This window comes from Argentina anserina, chromosome 7 (assembly GCF_933775445.1).
Source record: "Argentina anserina chromosome 7, drPotAnse1.1, whole genome shotgun sequence".
Taxonomy (NCBI): Eukaryota; Viridiplantae; Streptophyta; class Magnoliopsida; order Rosales; family Rosaceae; genus Argentina; species Argentina anserina.
Window position 1 is genome coordinate 18,015,244 of NC_065878.1, and position 19,026 is coordinate 18,034,269.

General features: G+C 35.2%; 2 protein-coding genes across 2 annotated transcripts; both read right to left on the reverse strand.

The window, feature by feature from the left end:
* Window positions 1–3,360: 3,360 nt before the first annotated feature.
* On the reverse strand, window positions 3,361–6,856 carry LOC126802589 (uncharacterized). Its single transcript, XM_050530233.1, has 8 exons — window positions 6,554–6,856; window positions 5,983–6,457; window positions 5,762–5,879; window positions 5,418–5,521; window positions 4,901–4,986; window positions 4,089–4,198; window positions 3,971–4,003; window positions 3,361–3,784 (listed from the first exon to the last, which is right to left on the reverse strand). The coding sequence occupies exons 1-8, from the start codon at window positions 6,648–6,650 to the stop codon at window positions 3,728–3,730; spliced, it is 1,080 nt and encodes a 359-aa protein (XP_050386190.1). The 5' UTR covers window positions 6,651–6,856; the 3' UTR covers window positions 3,361–3,727.
* A 3,509-nt stretch (window positions 6,857–10,365) lies between these two features.
* On the reverse strand, window positions 10,366–13,453 carry LOC126802794 (protein RETARDED ROOT GROWTH-LIKE). The gene is made up of 7 exons (XM_050530498.1): window positions 13,038–13,453; window positions 12,785–12,896; window positions 11,729–11,888; window positions 11,467–11,615; window positions 11,229–11,380; window positions 10,847–10,961; window positions 10,366–10,746 (listed from the first exon to the last, which is right to left on the reverse strand). The coding sequence occupies exons 1-7, from the start codon at window positions 13,430–13,432 to the stop codon at window positions 10,606–10,608; spliced, it is 1,224 nt and encodes a 407-aa protein (XP_050386455.1). The 5' UTR covers window positions 13,433–13,453; the 3' UTR covers window positions 10,366–10,605.
* Window positions 13,454–19,026: the final 5,573 nt, after the last annotated feature.

Sequence of the window (19,026 nt, forward strand, 5' to 3'; positions counted from 1 at the left end):
GGGCAACTCAACAGAGTAAGGATGTCTTGCAGGTTATTAGTGTCATCTCCTCCATTGTTGCTGCTAATTGATGAGGTGTGGAATGTCATTCACAAATGAAGCATCATTGAGAAGCCCCAACCTTTCTTTTTCTAACTCTCCAATGTTGTCAAGAATTCTTTTCTTCTCCATCTCAACTTTTTCGTGTATGACCCTTCACTTAGACTCTTAAAGCTGGGCTTCAATGCGGTTGAGCTTCGTGTATTTGTCCACCCATGGGTTGGTATATAGTTTGATGGTGTCCTCAAGCTTGGCTATCTCCTCTTTTAGCGCTGCTATGACCGGTATCAGAGAAGGGTCATCCGGCAGCAGCGAGTCCTCATCGTGAATGTCACAATCTAGTTTCATGCTCTTGTAACGTTTGATTAGTTTTGAACTGTTAAGAGCACTCAAACCTTGAGGGAGATAGAAGAAAGATAGAAGAAAATGAAAAACATGAGACCCAGAGAAATTGGACCTAGGCTCTAAGGAGCTTATTTTCTTTTAGTTAGAGGGAAAACAAGTTTAGTACATGCTAAAGTAGCATCGTTTAGTAAGATACTCTATGTTTGTTTGTGCCACAATTATGTGTTTATGATAAGTGAAGTATGGAGGTTGAAAAATAGTCTTGGAAGATGATGTTAGTTTAGTTGTATTGTTGTATTAGGCATGTTTTTTTTAAGTGAATGAATTGGTTGTATTAAGCCTTGGCTCTAGTCTATGTTGGCAAGTTGATTTTAATGGTATTCAACTTTACTTAAAAAAAAAAGATAACGAAAGTTTAGTTATGTCAAGTTGGGAGCACCAATTGGTTCATCTGGGAAAATTATGCTTCTTGCTTGTTTTCGGAAATAAAAATATGAATTTGACATTGTGATGACAAACGGCAACATGTCAGACTTAGATGATAGGAAAGCATAGATGATCATACTCCAAGGTGATTTGAAAACAAAACTTGGGCATCAGTTATATTACTGCAATTGAATCAGAACATCTCTTAGAGTTACTTCAAAGTTCTAACAATATAACTCGGTTTCATCCAAATGATCTCAAGCCTTGTTAATGGAATTCTAAACTATGGTAATTACTTAATTTGGCATGGCTATTCAGGAAAATTAGAATAAAACTCAATTTTCAAGACAAGTTTTGAAAATAAATCCATACATATTTTTCTTTTAATCTATACCCAATCCACGTAGGCAACATTCCTTTTAGAGTTTTTGTGCATATTTTGTGTTAGTATGTATGCCTCAATTGCCCTTTGACATTTCATGTAGAGTTGGTTGTATAATCATAGCAATTTGAAAATATGTGATTAATGGCCTAATTTATGCAAGCATTCATGTCAAATTTGCATTGAAAAAATCTTTATATTTCCAAATTCTAAATATCACAAATGTTGATACAAACAATTAATTTCCTTTGAACCAATGTAAGGAGGAAGAAATTTGAATCGATATGTTTGTTGTGAACTTGTGTATCACACTATCACCTATGTATATTTATGTCTAGAGAAGGTTTAAATACACACCTATAAACATTTAATATACACCCCTATTATTCAATAATTAAAATTAGATTTTGCATGTATGTTAAATGACCAAAATAGGTATTTGTAATAATTAAGAAAATAAAAAACAAATTAAATTATCAAAAACAGAGATTATTTTATTGAATAATCAAAATTTACAAGAAAATTTAAATTAGTATATATTTTGATGGAAAATTAAGCAAGAAATTCAAGTAATCAATTCATTCCTCAAGCTTTACCGAAAAAAAAAGAGATTATTTCTATTTTTAGAGTCCCAAACAAAATAATAAATGAAAAGAAATTATGATTTTCATTTCATTAAAATTCATCTTCTTATGTTCTTGAAAAAGAAATTATGTTTAACTTCTTCAGTTTTTCTAATACATATATTCTTCATTTTGTTTATTATTTTCATGTTTAAAGAATTTGAAAAAAACAATTGCGATCTATATTGATTCGTAAGAACAAATAAGAAATGACATGAACATTTATAATATGTGAATATATATATATATATATATATATTAATATACACACTAAAAAATAGCCTTGTATAGTCAAATAATGGGGTATTTTGTGATTTTTTTATTCAAGGGTATTTAAATACCTTATGCGGTGTATTTAGTAAACATATTACAATTAGAATTTAAATATATGGTGTATTAAGTGTGACTGTATGAGTGTGTATTAAGTGGTTTATGGTGTGTATTTAAAATTTCTCTTATGTCTACATTCTCTTTAGTATCTACTAATAAGGTATGTTATTTTTGAGATTGATTTCTTTTATCTTTTTTTAATTGCAAGTATCTTTGTTCTAGGTATTTTTGTATATTTTTATCTAACAGATAGGCTGTAAGTAAAGTAACTCTATTAGTTAGGTTGAACATAAAACTTCTACTATAAAGATTTCTTTTTAATTGATATCTACAATACCTTTGAATTAGGTTACAATTAGTTGAAGAATGAAAGAGAAGATAAATTTATATATATACCCGCCACATATCCCACATGATATACCCCTTAATGTTATTGATACATTTTTATTGTGATTGTTTCTTATATGTAAATAAACTTTTGTCATTTTTACTACGTGCATGTTAATTATATCATGACGTAATATGATTGGCTGGGTACACCACATGACAGTGCCACATGATGTGGCGGGTACACATAATAATTACTCTAAAAGAGAAATAGTAGTGCAAATTATTGAAGGTAACAACTACAAAGTAATGAGTTTCAAAAACAAAAACTACCTTTAAGATAGAAACCTTAAATTACTCAAAAATAAATTTTACATCATTATTTAAATTAAATTTATAAGTGATATCAATAGATATATGTACCGTTGAATTAGGTTAAGTTGAAGAATGAAAGAGAAATAGTTAGTGCAAAATTTTGAAGATTCATATGAATTGAAGTAAAATTTTTTTTAAATCTCAAAAACTACCTTTAGGATAGAAAATTTAATTTACTCAAATTCATTCTTATTTAAATTTATAAACCTTTTGATATAGATATATGTAAAATAGCTTCCTTAATTCTAGCAATATTGATGAGTAGAAGAAAAATGCTAAAATCACGAAAAAAAATCTACAATTATGTTGTTTAAACTAGAATTCAATTCTAATAGTTGACTATCAAATTAAATAGTGGAAATATGTAACTTTGATAAAAACGAAAGGCAATTAATAGTTATCATATTTTGTAATATTTTAGTATAAATTGAATCAAATTAATGTGAGTTTATTTTAACAGGCGGTCTAAAAAAATGGGTATAAAACGAATTACCCCTATAAAAGCAAACAATACCAACTGAATCGAGTATGCAAGTTTAATATTTCAGTAGTCGATACAAACTCGATCGATTATGCAAGTGTCAAACTCGGCACGGTTTGGTTTTCAATTTATCGACAGATGGTTTACATTTCAGTTTGATCACCTAACTGTACATTACTCTATAACAATAAGCCGGTAACTCGGCAACTTTTACCAAATTGTAAACGTTAAGAACTCACGTGTGCTTAAAAGGTGGTTTACATTATGATATGCACAACTACGAACAGCTGCTTGAAATGCTGATCATGGCAAGTTTATTCCCAAATGAAACGAGTCCCAGACCTTTAGGAAGTGAAGAAACACAACATGCTCAGCAAGAAAGAAGATCCCTCCAACTTCCTATCCAAACAAACTCAAAGAGTATCCTTCTGAAACTGCTTTTTTCATGATCTCCTTCTGCTCCCCTCAAGAGAAAGATAAAATTGTTAAATAAGGTTCAACTAGTCCAGAATGTTCAATTATATGGGTTTCTATGGTCAGGGTAACGCAACATTTTATAACTTGGACTTGCTGCATAGGTCACTTTACACAGAAGTGGCTCTACTTAGGTCAGGTCATGTGCTTCAATTGTGAAATATTTACCTGGATTATTGTAGTAATCATCCCAGGACCCTCCTGATGAAGTTCAGAACAAAGCACTAGTGAGAATATACAATTATAGCTCAATATTGTAGCATTGTAGAGCTTTAGATGCACAAACCTCAAACTGCTTCTCTTTCCATGATATGTCTTTCCAAGAATTACCATGCAGTGACTCCCAAGAACTTGGAGCACGAACATTCTCCACATGCTGCATAATTCTCAAGCTACCTGCAACAAACGTATCAGACCATACGATAAAAAATAATAACAGCTACTACATTATTGCATGAAAGTCAAAACTAACTGCTTGGAGAAGCTTTGAAGAAGCATCTGGTTTGCAGAATGCGTGTGCCATGTAGCAAAATATGGAACAAAAATTATTTGAGATTCCTAGATTCTATCACAAAAATGAGTGTAATGGTATTCATAATACTGATAATAGTGAAACCAAATGGTATTACACTTTGCTACTTTAAAATACAGTGATTAATTATACCCGGTGGTCTTGCCTCACTTGAGGCCACATCACCAAAAGTTTTGGAAAATGCTATATTTATAATTCACCCTTTCAAAAATCAACTCTATTTCAAAAACTGACATCGTTAAGCTAAACTGTTAAAGCTGAGCAATTGACAGGAAATTAATATATAATAGAGTTGGAAGATTTCTGAAAGGGTTTGTGCATTTATTATTAAACAATTGCAACTGAGCTAGAACCAGCAAATTTGCTTACTGTGCATTTATAATCATACCGACTAAGATTGCTTACTATCTTTTTCTTTTCATAATGTAGAGTAGTATCAGTGCTCAACCAGATTGAACTTCTAATGACATTAGAAACAATGAAAACAGATTCATCTCACAGGCATAATACGTGTTGCCTTAATGAGGTATCTGCATGAAACTAAAGAAAGATACGTTTAGATTTACTTGTAATGAATGCCTCTTCCCAAATTTCACGCTCTGACCACAGTGGTGCAACTTCTCGAAAAGGGATTCCCTTGCTCAAGCATACTCTGCATAAATTACAAGAACTACAATTATCTAACAGAACCTAATACATTATTTTCGGTTTTGTCTTAGAATTGGACCACTTGAACACAAATATAATAATGAATTTACTAAAGAACCACTTTAAACATTTCTCACAATCTTGGACACAATATAAGGCTAACCTAACATCACTCACAACTGTAAGTAAATCTCATTCCCAGTTCCAGAAACACTTCAACTAGTGAACACAAACTATGTTCGAGAAACTAATAAGACTTCTCCTGTATGTTGAAATCAGATACCAGCGAACAAACTCTCATGGCAACAGATGTAATGGAGCATCAAGAGACTTTTATTCTATTTACTACCCACCTGCTAACCCCATGCTACCTTTATAGCTCATTTACAGAGAAAAATAATCAAACCAAGCATCCAACGGTAGAAGGGCACTTACTCAATGACTAATTGGCGTATAACTCCGGGTAGGACACCATCACTAATAGAAGCTGTCTGTACTTCAAAACAGTGGATAGTTTTCTCCTTAGATTCATTGTTGTCCTGAAAAAGCACTTGCATTGTTTTGCATTAGATATGCAAATATCTATGTATAAATAGGATTAATTGATTAGAGAACACTTCATTGTTATCCTATTTTCAGCTATAAAACTGATGATATATATAGTAAACAAGACACACAACTAGGTCATTTACATACCAACAGAAGACTAACAAAGAAGGCTCCCTTCAAAGTTAACCAACCCAATGTAGCTCAAAACTTCTAAACCCAGAACCTCTCACCTTTTGGCAGACCACAAAGAAGTTTGACACGGTACCTTCAAGAATCCGATTGCCATCATTGGACAACAAGAGCTCAGTCCCTGAGGGGGGCCTGAACCTCTCCAAAGGCTTCCTAATCCTGCAAATTAAGAAAACCAACACTTAAAACAGCCCCAAGATACTTGAACACCAAGTGTCAGAAACATAAACTAGTAAGGACTTATAAGTAAGTGATAACTGACCTTACCCAATCCGAGTACTTAGCAGCAGCAGCATCTCTCCCACGACCTACCACAGCCAACTGTGCACCTTTTCCTCTGACACCAAACACAGGAGGCACATAAATTCCAATGTGAATGCTCACATCAAGAGCCGCGCCATTTCTTCCAAGCTCCAACTCCCTACTCTCACCCAATTCCCCCAAATTGCCACTCACCAAAGTAGTAATCGACAGCTCCTCCTCCTCCCTCCTCCCCTCCACAGCAACCGGCAGCACTTTGTTCATCGACTCATTCACCAGACCACCAATCCTCGACCGAAGCAAAACAGAATCAACCGCCAGAGACGGCAATGGAACCACAGTCTTGTTGGGTCCGAAAAGAAGCTGAGGATTGGCATTGTACAAGATCCTCACAGACTCCGCGAGCCGTTTCAAGTGCCTCTCCCAGAACAAGACCAATGAGGCGTTGCTGTGAGTGCGTGACGTCGTGTAAGCCCCTGCGAAATAAGGGAGTGGAGATGCTTTTTCAAGAACTATTTTTCGAATTAAAAAAAAATCGAAACAGAAAGATGATTGAGCATTGGAAGAGGTACCTGGGTGGGTCTCGAGGAATGTGGTGACCGGAGGAGTGTTGGAAGGGTCGGACACGACGCCATTGGTGAGTAAGAACCTGAGAGGAGTAGTTGACATTTCGTCGAACAGGTGGTGGGCGTGTTTTGGGGCATTGATTTGTGGATTGATCGTAGAGATTGTAAGGATTACAGGAATTGGAGGTGGACTACTATGTTGGCCATTGAAGGCGAAGATTAGATGAGTAAGTGGGTGACTGCGCAATTGTGTGCAGACCGCAGAGAGATGGAGGCAGGAGAATGGGTTTGTATTTCGCGCGCTTTGGAGGGATTTTCACCAAAACGACGCCGCAGCTATGAAAATGTCAGTTTGACGAGCCAATCATTTAATTTTATCACACAAATTAAAAAAACATTTTGGACTCGAACAAAATTATAATTTCGTGTATTTAGGGGGAATTATAAAATTATCATATCATTCATCAGAAAACTATTGCCTTGAATAGAATTAGAGGTTTGATCTATGGTTGTTATGAATTAATGTTGCATCTCATGTACTAATTATTATTTTTAGTGCCAGAGGTCTACTTATTAGTTTCTTTCACATATACTTGTTTACTTACGAGCGCTGACACCTCATGTGGTTATGTGCGAGGAAATTTTAACTCGAATTAGTGTATGATCAGTTGAAAAAATCATCTTAAGTTAATGGTTCATTTAAGCAACCAAATCAAGAACCATACGTAGCTTTTGTCACAAAGTAAAGGAGAAAAAGAGATAAGCAAGGTTGAGTTCAGTCTATATATGCAGCCATTAAATTAACCACTGGCTTGCAGTGAACCCTAAAATTAGTTTTAGTCATTAGTATATATGCGTTTGAGAATCCTATCATTAGTATATATTCAAAGAAGCGAAAGGAGGCATTTGCTGAAGAAGATGATGAGAGTATATATATAATCGACCATTTTGTCCAGCAGTGGTATTGATCTGGAACGTTTACTTGAGCGAGAGGGTATATATCGACTCGTCGTTAATAATTTTAACAAATAAGCAAATACCAGATTGAGAAGTCCGCGAAAATGGATGGGAGCAACCGTTGTGTTTGCAAAATCCTCACACCTTTTCCATTTCTATCTTCAACAGTGGCAACTCTCCATAAGCACCACTACAGTCCCAACAGTCACATCCAAAGGCCACCAATGGCACTCCTTGGTCTCTATAAAACGTCCAAACTCCTCTTAACCCAGAAAACTCATATTCACAAAATCAGATCTTTCGACAATGGCATTCTTCTCGTACCTGCTGATAATGTCCCCGTCTCAAGAGAAGAGTTTAACTTGTTTCACTTTCACTCCATCGACCGCAAGCTCTTCACCCGATTGCTATTCAGCCTCGGCCGTGACCTCGCCGAGTTGGCCCAAGTCATGGCGCTGTGGATGTGGCTGGAGCACAATGGACAGGAGTTTAACTTGGTGTACAAGACTCTTATGACTCTACCAAACACACTTCTCAATGGAGTCAATGCCATGGCTGAAGAGTCTGTTTTGGCCTCGAACTGCATTCAGAGCGATGAGTTTCATCGCCCTAATCTCGACATCAATACTGATTGATATTCCTATTCTCCTAGTAGCAAAAGTGGTGTCTCCCTCAAGTTCTTCCATGATAACCGTACCGGAATCACGCAAGGCGTCTCGGCACTGTTGAAGGACGTTTGCTTGAAAGAATTGGTCAACCATAAAGCCAAAAAAAATATTTTAAGCCAAATATATCACGATGAAAAAATAACAAAAAGTCAAAAAGTCAAGTAATTTAAAAAAAAAAGATTAAATAAATATATATATTTTTTTTTACACCAAAAATATTTTAAGCCATATATTACATGCAAAAAAAGTCAAGTAATTTTTTTAGAAAACATCATTATAAATAAAATATTTTAAGCCAAAAATATTTCAAGCCAAAAAATATTACATGCAAAAAAATGTCAAGTAATTCTTTTAGTAAATTTCATAATATATAAAATAATTTAAGCTAGAGTTATGTCAAGTCAAATATATTAGATGCAATTCCATTTTTGATCAATATATATATATATAATGGTCTAAACAACAGTTATCGGCATCAGTTTTATAAAATAAGGATATAACGGGGATATATCGAGATATATTGGATTATATCATATTTATAGTTTTTACTTATTTTTAATTAAATTTAATATATTTATAAACATATACATCAAAATATACCAAAATAAATTGAGAAATTAAAATATAGAAAATAAATGTACTAAATACACTTCATAAAAAATATTTAATTGTTTTGACAATTAAAATACATAAATAATATTAATTAATAAAAATAGAGGTGATTATTCATCATAAATTTTTTCTTCATCTAATGCTATCGACGAAATTTTCATTTTCTTTAAACTATTTTTTTAAACGACGTGGTTCTAAAAAAAATTAAAAAAAAACCGATATATCGGGTCAAACTCGCAATTTGACTTGATTTTTCGGGTGACCGATATAATAAACTGATAAGCAACTTATCGTATTGTTTTCTTAATATCGGGGATATATCGAGGTTATATCGGGATATTTAGAACATTGTATATATATATATATATTAGATGCAAAAAAATGTCAAGTTATCAATTAAATTTCATAATATATCGAATATTTCAAGCCAAATATATTACATGCAAAAGAATGTCAATAATGTTTTGTAAAAATTTCATGATAAATTAAATATTGGCCAAAAATATTTCAAGCGAAGTATATTACATGCATAAAAATTCAAGTAATTTTTGTAGTAAATTTCATATTATATAATATAGATTAAGCCAAAAATTATTTGAGCCAAATAAATTACATGCAAAAAATTTCATGTTCTTTTGTTTTAGTAAATTTCATAATATAGAAAATACTGTTTAAATTATTCGAGCCAAATTTATTACTTCTAAAAAATGTCAAGTAATTTTTTTAGTAAATTTCATAATATATAATATTTTAAGCTAGAAATATTTCAAGAAAAATATATTACATGCAAAACAATGTTAATGATCTTAATTTGAAATTTTCATATTAAATAAATATTTTAAGCCAAAAATATTTCAAGCCAAATATATTACATGCAAAACCTGTCAACTAATACATAACTCTATTTGATGGAGCATAGGATACATGCATATTTAACTAATAACAGTTAGCAGCATATTTCGTCACACATGCATCAGTCTAGCTATGAACGTTGGTTCATTAATAATTAATTTGCCTTAGTTATTATTTTTGGCTATGAGGCAAATGTGAATCAGAGGCAGAGAGAGAGTAACGATGGAGTACGCAGTTGTAGATGTAAGATATGACTGGAATATTATAGAAAGGAATCAAAGTAGAGTGGAAAGGAAAATAAAGCACCTCAGTTTGTCACCTCCAAATTCCAACTCCACTCGTGTTGCTATTTGCTGTTATTGGTCATATAGTTTTGGTCACAGCTACCGTATACTCCAGATTCTCGTTAAAAAGTCGCACAAAACCAAAGGGAGCACCTGACTAGGGCTCTTGTATCTGAAGCCCCTAAACAGTGTTCCACGCAGGATGATGAAATGAAACATCAGTGTTCTTGGACCAAGCACATTCACCTTGTACCGCAGAGCCGCAGAGTTCTTGAATCCAGAATTCTCGTCATTGATAAGGTTAAGAGCTGAAACCCTTCATAATTAAAGTACTGGAAAGGGAGGCAACCGTCACACGAACTCTTTGTGACATATATCGAAGAGGAAGAAAGAGACTGACAAGGAACAGCAATAACGGAGAGAACTAAGCAACTGAAGGTGGCCTAGTGCTATGTAAAACATTAAGAGGAAAATAATTACATATTGACACGAGTATAATGCTATCATAAGGATCAGCGATCATCTTAATCATAAGACCAACTCAAATTTACACATTTGAACTGGTAAAATCAAATCTAGACCGCAGCAAAATTGAGGTATGCATTAAGATATACAGAGACTAGGACAATATAACAAGGACATGTTTGACTAATTGACATCATGCATCACTCACACAACGTTAGTGCTAAAGTGAGGCAAGTGCTGATCGGTGAAGAATGTCATAAAGAGATAGCATAATTTCAGCACCTATTAGTGCAATGATGAGCCACTCCAAAAAATCTGATTTCCTGTTTTGAAGAATTTCCTGAAGAAAGCGAATATTGTGCTGCAAAGGAATGAACACAATGTCACCACAACATCCTTTTCAATTGAAAACCAGGATTTTAGATTTTAATAACAAGTATTGAGCAAACAATTTCTAGTACCTCCACAAACTTCAACTTGAAATCAAGACTTGCAAATCTCTGAGTTAATTCAAATTCATCTCTAAGGTATTCCCATATCTGAGCATATTTGGCATCCTTCCAGGCAATGTCTGATCTGGTAATTAGTCAATTTATTCATGAGTAAGATCAAACATACACCAAGCCAAATTATCCTGCTTAGATAAGTTTTATCTTTTGATGAGATATATCAGTGTTTGATACCCGAAAACTGAATCTCGATGTAAATGTAGCTAAGAAGTTCTAATAAAGCTAAGTGTTGCATGTCACAGAATTTGGTTCATGCCTGCACTGTCTGAACCACAACTTTAGATAAGAAAATCCCGTTTTTGTCGAACTGCATACCATAAGTTAAAATTATTACCTCTCAAATAGTCCAAGCTTAAGAATCACATCAGCAAGATTAGAATTTGCTTTCCCCACTAGCTGAAATAGTTTCTTCCTCTTCATCTTAAATTTTCCAGTACTTTCCATTTCACGATTAATGTCAGTAAACTCTGCAACCATTCCATCAACCTAAAAGAACAGAGTATACTTCTGAGCCTGAATGATCAAAAAAATGTTTACACAAAGTTAAATCTCACAAGCTTATACGAAAATACCTGGCGGACATAGTAATCCAGAGCAATACTTTGACCTAGAACACTACCAATGGTACGAATTCCATCAGTGTTCAAGTGCTGCAACATTATGTAATCCAATCCGCCTTCCATCCATGTGTCTAAATCCGGCTTCTCCCTCACCTCATACTCTGAAGTTCAGATGTCTAAAATAAATCTTTAAAATTCTTAACAGAAAGAAGAGATTACTCAGCTTATAACGAATCAGGAATATAATAGAAAACATTGAGGAAAAGAACCTCACCATCCTTTTTCATCTCATGTAGCAATCCAGATGCATGTTTCTCCACAATTTTCAAGTACCCATCAATCTCAGGTTCAGGGACATTAAACAATATAATGGATCCATATTGAAAAACTACCATGTAGCAACAGTCACTCCCACTTAAACTAGGACCAAAAGCCTGAAATAAAGAATGCATTCAGCTTATTATTTACGAGCATACAGAAAATACAGTTCAGCGTAAGAAAGAAAGTAGATAAAAGACACTTCAGAAGTAATCATTTTAACTAAGGTACGAGATGAATCCAAGTATTCCATTTTCTTTCTTTCTAAGACAAAAGAATTTAAATCTACCTTTCCATCAACGAAGGTTTTGACGTACACCTTCATTGCTTAATTAATGTAGTCTTGGCAGGTATCTTCCAGAGCTAATTTAGGTTCCTTCCAATGGCTATGATAACAGATTAATTATTATTTAGTTTCAAGCTAGTAGAGCAGTCATTGTGCATCTTAGAGAGATTACTAGAGCACATTATACTTGTCTTATGAACTAATAAGTTATCAAAGGATTACATATGAGCTAAAGTGGTTCTTTAAGAAGTGAAGTATAAATCAGAGCTAAGAAGTAAGAAGAACAACCTAATATCGGAAGCCACATATTTTTCGAAAAGTTACGACTTTTTTATTTAGAAGAGAATTAAAAACAGGATACAAGTACAGCTAGTATTAACAAACATGCAGGCAACCACTCAAACCCACAACAAGCATCAAAAGGATAAACAAACCAACATCTTATTGCCTGTAAGAAAACCCAAAATATATGCAAACAATGTCCACGAGCAAACTTAGCTGCAACTAACAACCTCTCTCAGTTTCTCTTAGATTAATACTACACTCCAATTGTATGCATAGTACACATCTCAAAATTTCATCATGCGCAAACTCCTTCAACGAATCAGTGACCCTGTTATACCATTTTTTTCTACAATTAACATCTGTGTCAACAGTCAAGCAAAAAAAGCACACATTGAAAAATGACTACACTTAAACAGAACCAAAACGACGGCAAAAACTTACACTGTCAGTCTTGACAAGCTCCCCGAATCTAAACACAACATAATTGGTCATTCTCGACGTCGGTGGGATGAAGTTCACCCTGTTCTGCTCCACCAAGCTTCTCAAATCCACACTGCATTTCAACAAACACACACTAAAACACTCTCAACCAATCAAACTTAACCACCCAACTCCTAGAACTGACGACATTTTCAGTTTCCAAATACAAAAACCCAAAAAGCTACAAACTTTGAGAAACCCAGAAGGCACAAACCTAGTGGAGATGAAGTAAGCTCGGACTGGAATATTGGGCTTATCATCTTTATCAACACTTGCTTTAGTGCCTTCGCCGACCTCCGAGCACAGCACCGGCTCGTTCCACTCCAACGCGCCCTCCGGCGAGGAGGCAGTCGAAACGCACCGTATTGCAAAAGGCCCGATAACACTGCTCGGCCTAAATTCGCGGCTACGGAGGCTGGGAATCGATGAGTGAGGAGAAGTGGGAATTGAGTGGAGGATTAGGGTTTTGGAGATGGAATTGGAAACCGCGGGAGGGTGCTTTAGGGTTAGAAATGTACAGACGGAGAAGAGAGAAGGAGAAGAAGAGAGGGGAGAGAGGGGAGGGAGGAGACGCATGGTCTTGAGGTGGGCGTCTATGGCGCGCCGCATTTTGGGTTTTGGCCTTTTGGGTTTTTCTGAACACAGAGAGAGAAGAGTGAGCTTTTAGTTTATATAGGTTTGTTTTCTTTATATATATTTTTTTAAGTAAGCTTGATTTTAGGTTTCTAACTTGTGCAGCAAGATTCCAATGTGTAAATGATCAATCCTTTTTTTTTTTTTTTTGGAAAGAAATGAACCACTTTAAGTAGGTTGATTTTTGGTCTGATTCGTAGCCAATTTGACGGGGTGACATAATTGGGATCTCGATGATAGTTTACTGATAAATGAACAAGTACGATAACTTCGACACATTGAGAAAAATCAAAACTTATTTGTTGCGGGGTGATTCAAATCGCGAGGATAGTTTGCTGATAAATTAATGAGTAAGGTATCTTAGACCTATTGGAAAAAATCACTTGTTGTAAAAACTTTAGAAGTAATGATCCATTAGTTCGGCTTGAAGTCAATATTGGTGGTGCATTTGATTAAGCCACCCGGTTTGCTGGGTAGGGTGAGGCTGCAGTGGCAGTGCGTGGTGGATGGTGGATGGTGCTAGGAGATGCACTGTTGTTACCCCGCAGAGGCTGCAATAGTGGCCACAACCGTACTGGCTTGTAGCTAGGTTGGCATGCCAAGTAGTGATGGTGGCATATGCATGGTTAATAATCTGGGGCCGGCCGGTTAGACCTGGCATTAGGGCGAGTTTGTCGGGTTCTGGGCGGGTTATTCCGGGTTCGCGGGCCTAACGGGTTTAACCCGTTACAACCCGTTAAGCTTAGCGGGTTATAATAGGCTTAACCCGTTGGGTTTGCGGGTTACCCGTTGGAACCCGTTAAGCCCGTTAAGGTCTTTTTTTACAATATTGTTTTATTATAATTTCTCTATTTTTTTTTTCAATTCTGTAAATTTGTTCTTTTCTCATTTAGGTTTTCTTTTTTAAACAAGTACCTTAAACTCCATTATTATTTGCTTTCTAAAAAAAAACTCATATTCTTTGGTCTTATTTTTTACAACAACAATAAGAATTTGTTAAATTTAATTAAAAATGCAAAGATCTTCAACTGGTTTGGCTTTGTCGGTCCATTGTTAAGTCCAACACATTTTAAGTGAGTTCATCACTTCATCTGCATCAACTTGGTCTTCATCTAAAATAAATATAAGAAAAGAAAGAAAAAATTAATTAATATAAATTAGTATTTACACATAAATTAAGACAGGCTAGAAAGTGATAGAGAATTTACATTTCTTACTAAACAACCAATCTCTAGTACATAGCAAGGCTTGGACGGTTTCAGGCAATAATGAGCTACGATATTGATCAAGTACTCTACCGGCAATACTAAATGCAGATTCAGATGAAGCAGTAGACACAGGAATCGTGAGCACACCACTAGCTAAGCGGGAAAGTATGGGATACCGAAATTGCTCCATCCTCCACCAAGAAAGAACTGAAGTGTAACAAATGTCATGATGACGTAACATACTAGTAGTCCCCGTAAGAGGATCACACTTATAGTTGACTCCACACTTATTACACACTGCACGTTGTTCTCCATCCACACCCACATCTAATCTTGTGAAGGATAGCCAACAACGAGATTTTCTCTTTTGCTCTTTTCTTGAACTTGAACTAGATACTTGTGCACTTCCAACAATATCTTCTTCTTGTTCCCGGTCATTATTCATCTGCAAAACAAATCAGCAATAAAATAAATATAACTAGAACATCACATAAGGAGAATTACCCTAAACAGTAATATTATGAGTTATTTCTTGAACATATCATAATGCAGACCCAGCTTTCCTACATGCCTTTAACTGTGTTTTGTGTGTGTGTGTGTGTGTAAATCTCAATGGCCTGCGAAGTGGTTGTTTTGGTATTGCCAACATTTTATTGGTTAGTCATTCACCGAGTCTATAAGTTCCTTCAAAATAGGATTGTTAGATATATAAGTAGTCTGTGTAATCGTCTTTTGGTCATAAGGGTTGAAGCATTTGTGCCTAAATCAAAATCGTACACCATCTGCTGCCAATTGATCATTGCAGGTTAAGCGCCTCAGGGAAACCATGTACTCAGTTGTTATTGTCCAGGTTTGTGCTTCAATTATAAATTTGCAACTACAAGATGCTATTTGTTAAGAATCTACAGGTGAACATGAATTGCTTAGTCTTTATTCTTATTCAACATGAATCTGTTTTGATGTAGGACATATCCTTTTTTGACAGAGAATCAGTTGGTGATTTGACAAGCAGACTAGGGTCAGATTATCAACGATTATCACTTGTCATGCAAATGATATTAACTTGATATTACGTAATGGGCTTCAGGTTTTTGTGGTTGTTCTACTCTTCTCTTCCTTTCAATATGCATTTTGGTTTATATAGTGTACGTTATAGTTTCTTTTCCTTTTTGTATTTAGGGAACTGGTGCACTGATCAATCTGCTTATATTATCTTGGCCTCTTACATTGTCAGCACTGGTTATATGTGGTGTATTATCTGTGTATTTTCTTCTATATAGCAAGTAAGTTTATGTGCCTTCTCACAAAATAACTGATCTGCAGAATTTCCTATTGCAGATCCTTAATTTGTAATAATCATAACATGATCTAGGAAGCTTTTTTTAAAGAGATTTCAATTCTGAAATGATCATAAGGATGTGTGATACAATTTACACGAAGAAACCTACTTTCATTACTAAATTAAAAATTAGGAAATCTTAGTAAAATGGCATTTGGGTCCAAAATGCAAAAAGCTTATTAACAGAATGCATAATCATGCTTTGACGCTTGAACTCAACCAACGAATTCTAAATCAAATTACATGAAACTACACAGATACAAGCCTAAAGTATGAGCTTTCAATATATGCAAATGATTTATGATATAGATGTCTTAAACAAAACTTGATTCACAAACTAATTTACCTTTGAATATCGTAACCAGTAGATTCCTTAACGAACTCAAATCATACAGAAGCCACCATATTGAAGTTGGGTTGATCAACTGAACTCAGAAAACTTCCGAATGCTATACAGCCACACACGAACCCTATTGGAGTTCCAAATTGCTAGAGCAGATTCCAATTCTTTGAAGAACAACGAAGAACCCAGAAACCTAAAATCGAGTTAGTCCGAATATCGATTAAATTGGAAAACTAAAACCACCAAAATGATGAGAACGATGAGATGAATGATTCTCATACCAAAAGTTATTGAATTGGCGACTGGAAACGCAGGTGCTTCAAAGAGGAGAACTTCAAAGACGAAGAGAAGTAGTGGCTGCTAATGAAATGATAGGTTATACTTGGGTTTTATTTTCTTAACGGGTTGACGGGTTCCATTGGGCTGCCCGTTCCGCCCGTTGGTTAGCGGGTTATTAACGGGTTGTCAGCCCGTCAACCGAGAAAGATTATCGGGCGGGTTTGGACGGATTTTTAATGGGCGGGTATTGGGCGGTTAACGGGTTCACGGGCTGAAATGCCAGGTCTAGCTAACAGTTACGGGCCGGTGATGTTTGAGTTAGATTGCCTAGAGGGTGATGGATACTTCACAGTTTGGTAGGATTATTGATGAGTTGGTATAATGGTATCTTATTCTTCTCTAGTGAGCTTCTTATATTCTCATGTTTTGAGTACTAGTTCATATGGCCGCCAAGTTTGTTCTGGTATTAGGGTCACAGCTTTCCCTGTCTGGGCATGTCCCTCCGGCACTTGATATATTGAAATGTCAGACTCATTACTTCGATATAGATAATAAGAAAATTTTCTATGTGTCAATGGTGCACGTGTTGCAGATTGGAAAATCCCAGATGACAAAAGAAACTAAAATGTGAAAGTAGTTAAGTATGTAGGTGTTGATTGTTGCTAACTGCACTGAGGTATTTAGATTAGACTGTAATGATGTTATGGGAACAGAAAATAAGCTATTGAGATGTAATAAGAGGAAGATACCGTCGGACTTGGTCGGAGATGTATGGCATTTTCAGAGATGGCTAGCTTTGACCGGGATCTTTGACTAGGATTGGCTGCCAAAATGATGGTGTGGTTCATAGTGACTGGTATCTATATGTCTAGCTCTCACAGAATCAAAGTTATCCTCTATTAGTCTATTTCTCTCGCATTTCTAAGTTCAAACCCAAGAAAAAAGTATGCATTGCACCATATATGTCATCAAGTTGAGAACAATATTGATGTTGTGCAGATTAACAGTGAGACATCATGAGGATAATTTGTGTTTTCTGTGACTCTAGCCCCAGTTACAATGCTATCCAATCACAATAGACGATTAATTAGACGGAAAATAGGTGAACTCACACATGAACTTCCATCCATAAGGATTGACATTGTATATCCAAGTGAGTGAAGTGACTAAGTGCAGCCACTTCATGTATGATGCAATTTTAACACTGACTGAGATTGAATGGAGTGAAGAATGGTAAGTTTGTTCCTCTTCTGTGATAAATGCAGCTTTCTGTTTTGTTTTGCTTATGGATTAACCAGTTACAGAAATTTCTCTCGATTCAGCTAAAGAGTAAAGATGAGAGTCGAACTCTTTGTTGTGGAGGTAAAAGACTAAAAGATGATTAAGATGACAATGAGCATGTATCATGAAAGATATCAGGACTGAATTATGCACACAACATAGAGATCTACTCGTGATATTTCATTCCCTCTATAATGTAGATATCCCAATCAAATAAGTGCATCCACACGATTGCTGTATTTTTCTGTTTATTGTTTGGTAGCTGGCACTCATTGATTGGTGTCTGTTTCTCGGTGGTGCTTTTCTTTCCTAATTAGCTTAGGTGAGGATTCCATCAAAAATTCTTATTATGGACACAAATGAAATGAAAGAATGACGAGAATCAAACTCTTGTTACGATCTCGTTAATGAAGGATTAAGCAAAGAATGAGCATACATTACTTATGATCGGCTTGTCTAATCTTTGCATATCCAAAGTCTCAAATGAGTGGAAGGGTTGGTTTTGGATTTTGATCCTATCATCCATAGACTTCACCATGTGCACATTGTGCTAGTTTGTAGAGCAACTAAACGACAGATTTCTAGCCATCGAAATCATAATAACTGGGACTAGCTAGATTTTATGGTAGCAATGATATGAATAAAAAACGTTTCATTGATTCTGGTATGGGTTTAAAAAGCTTTGAGCAACAGAATCCAGCTACCACTACTTCTGTGTCCAGCTTGCAACTTGAATAGGTTGAAGTTGACCCAACAATGACAGATTATTTAGCAACATTAATATGAAAGCCTTCCGTCACAAGGTGTGGCTTTGACATAGCTGACTTTCAAGAAATTTTACTTCCTTGAAAGTTGAAGAAGTCCAGCATAGAAAGACTAGTGTACACAACCAAAATAGGATTATCTGCCGACATGTTTATGTTGATGAGCATGTTCAAATCGATGTCATTTTGGATTAGGAGGAAAGCCTTTTGTGTTGCTTAATTAGTATGAGTATCAGAAAGAGATCTGAACATGCCCAGCATCTGTTGGTATATATTAAGGTTAATCCTAGTTTGGCAAGGATAGCGACACTCTTAGTTTAATTGGCAAAACCTTGATTGTACTGAAACTCATATAC

Bases quoted from the DNA above. Each gene is read 5' to 3' on its own strand.
- LOC126802589 (XM_050530233.1), bottom strand. From the start codon at position 6,650: ATGTCAACTACTCCTCTCAGGTTCTTACTCACCAATGGCGTCGTGTCC. The intron at 6,458-6,553 runs GTACCTCTTCCA...CTTATTTCGCAG, and splicing joins ATTCCTCGAGACCCACCCAG to GGGCTTACACGACGTCACGC. The intron at 4,987-5,417 runs GTAAGTGCCCTT...TAATTTATGCAG, and splicing joins ATACGCCAATTAGTCATTGA to AGTATGCTTGAGCAAGGGAA.
- LOC126802794 (XM_050530498.1), bottom strand. From the start codon at position 13,432: ATGCGGCGCGCCATAGACGCCCACCTCAAGACCATGCGTCTCCTCCCT. The intron at 11,616-11,728 runs GTGAGGTTCTTT...TCTGAACTTCAG, and splicing joins ACATGAGATGAAAAAGGATG to AGTATGAGGTGAGGGAGAAG. The intron at 11,381-11,466 runs GTATTTTCGTAT...CTGTTCTTTTAG, and splicing joins TGGATTACTATGTCCGCCAG to GTTGATGGAATGGTTGCAGA.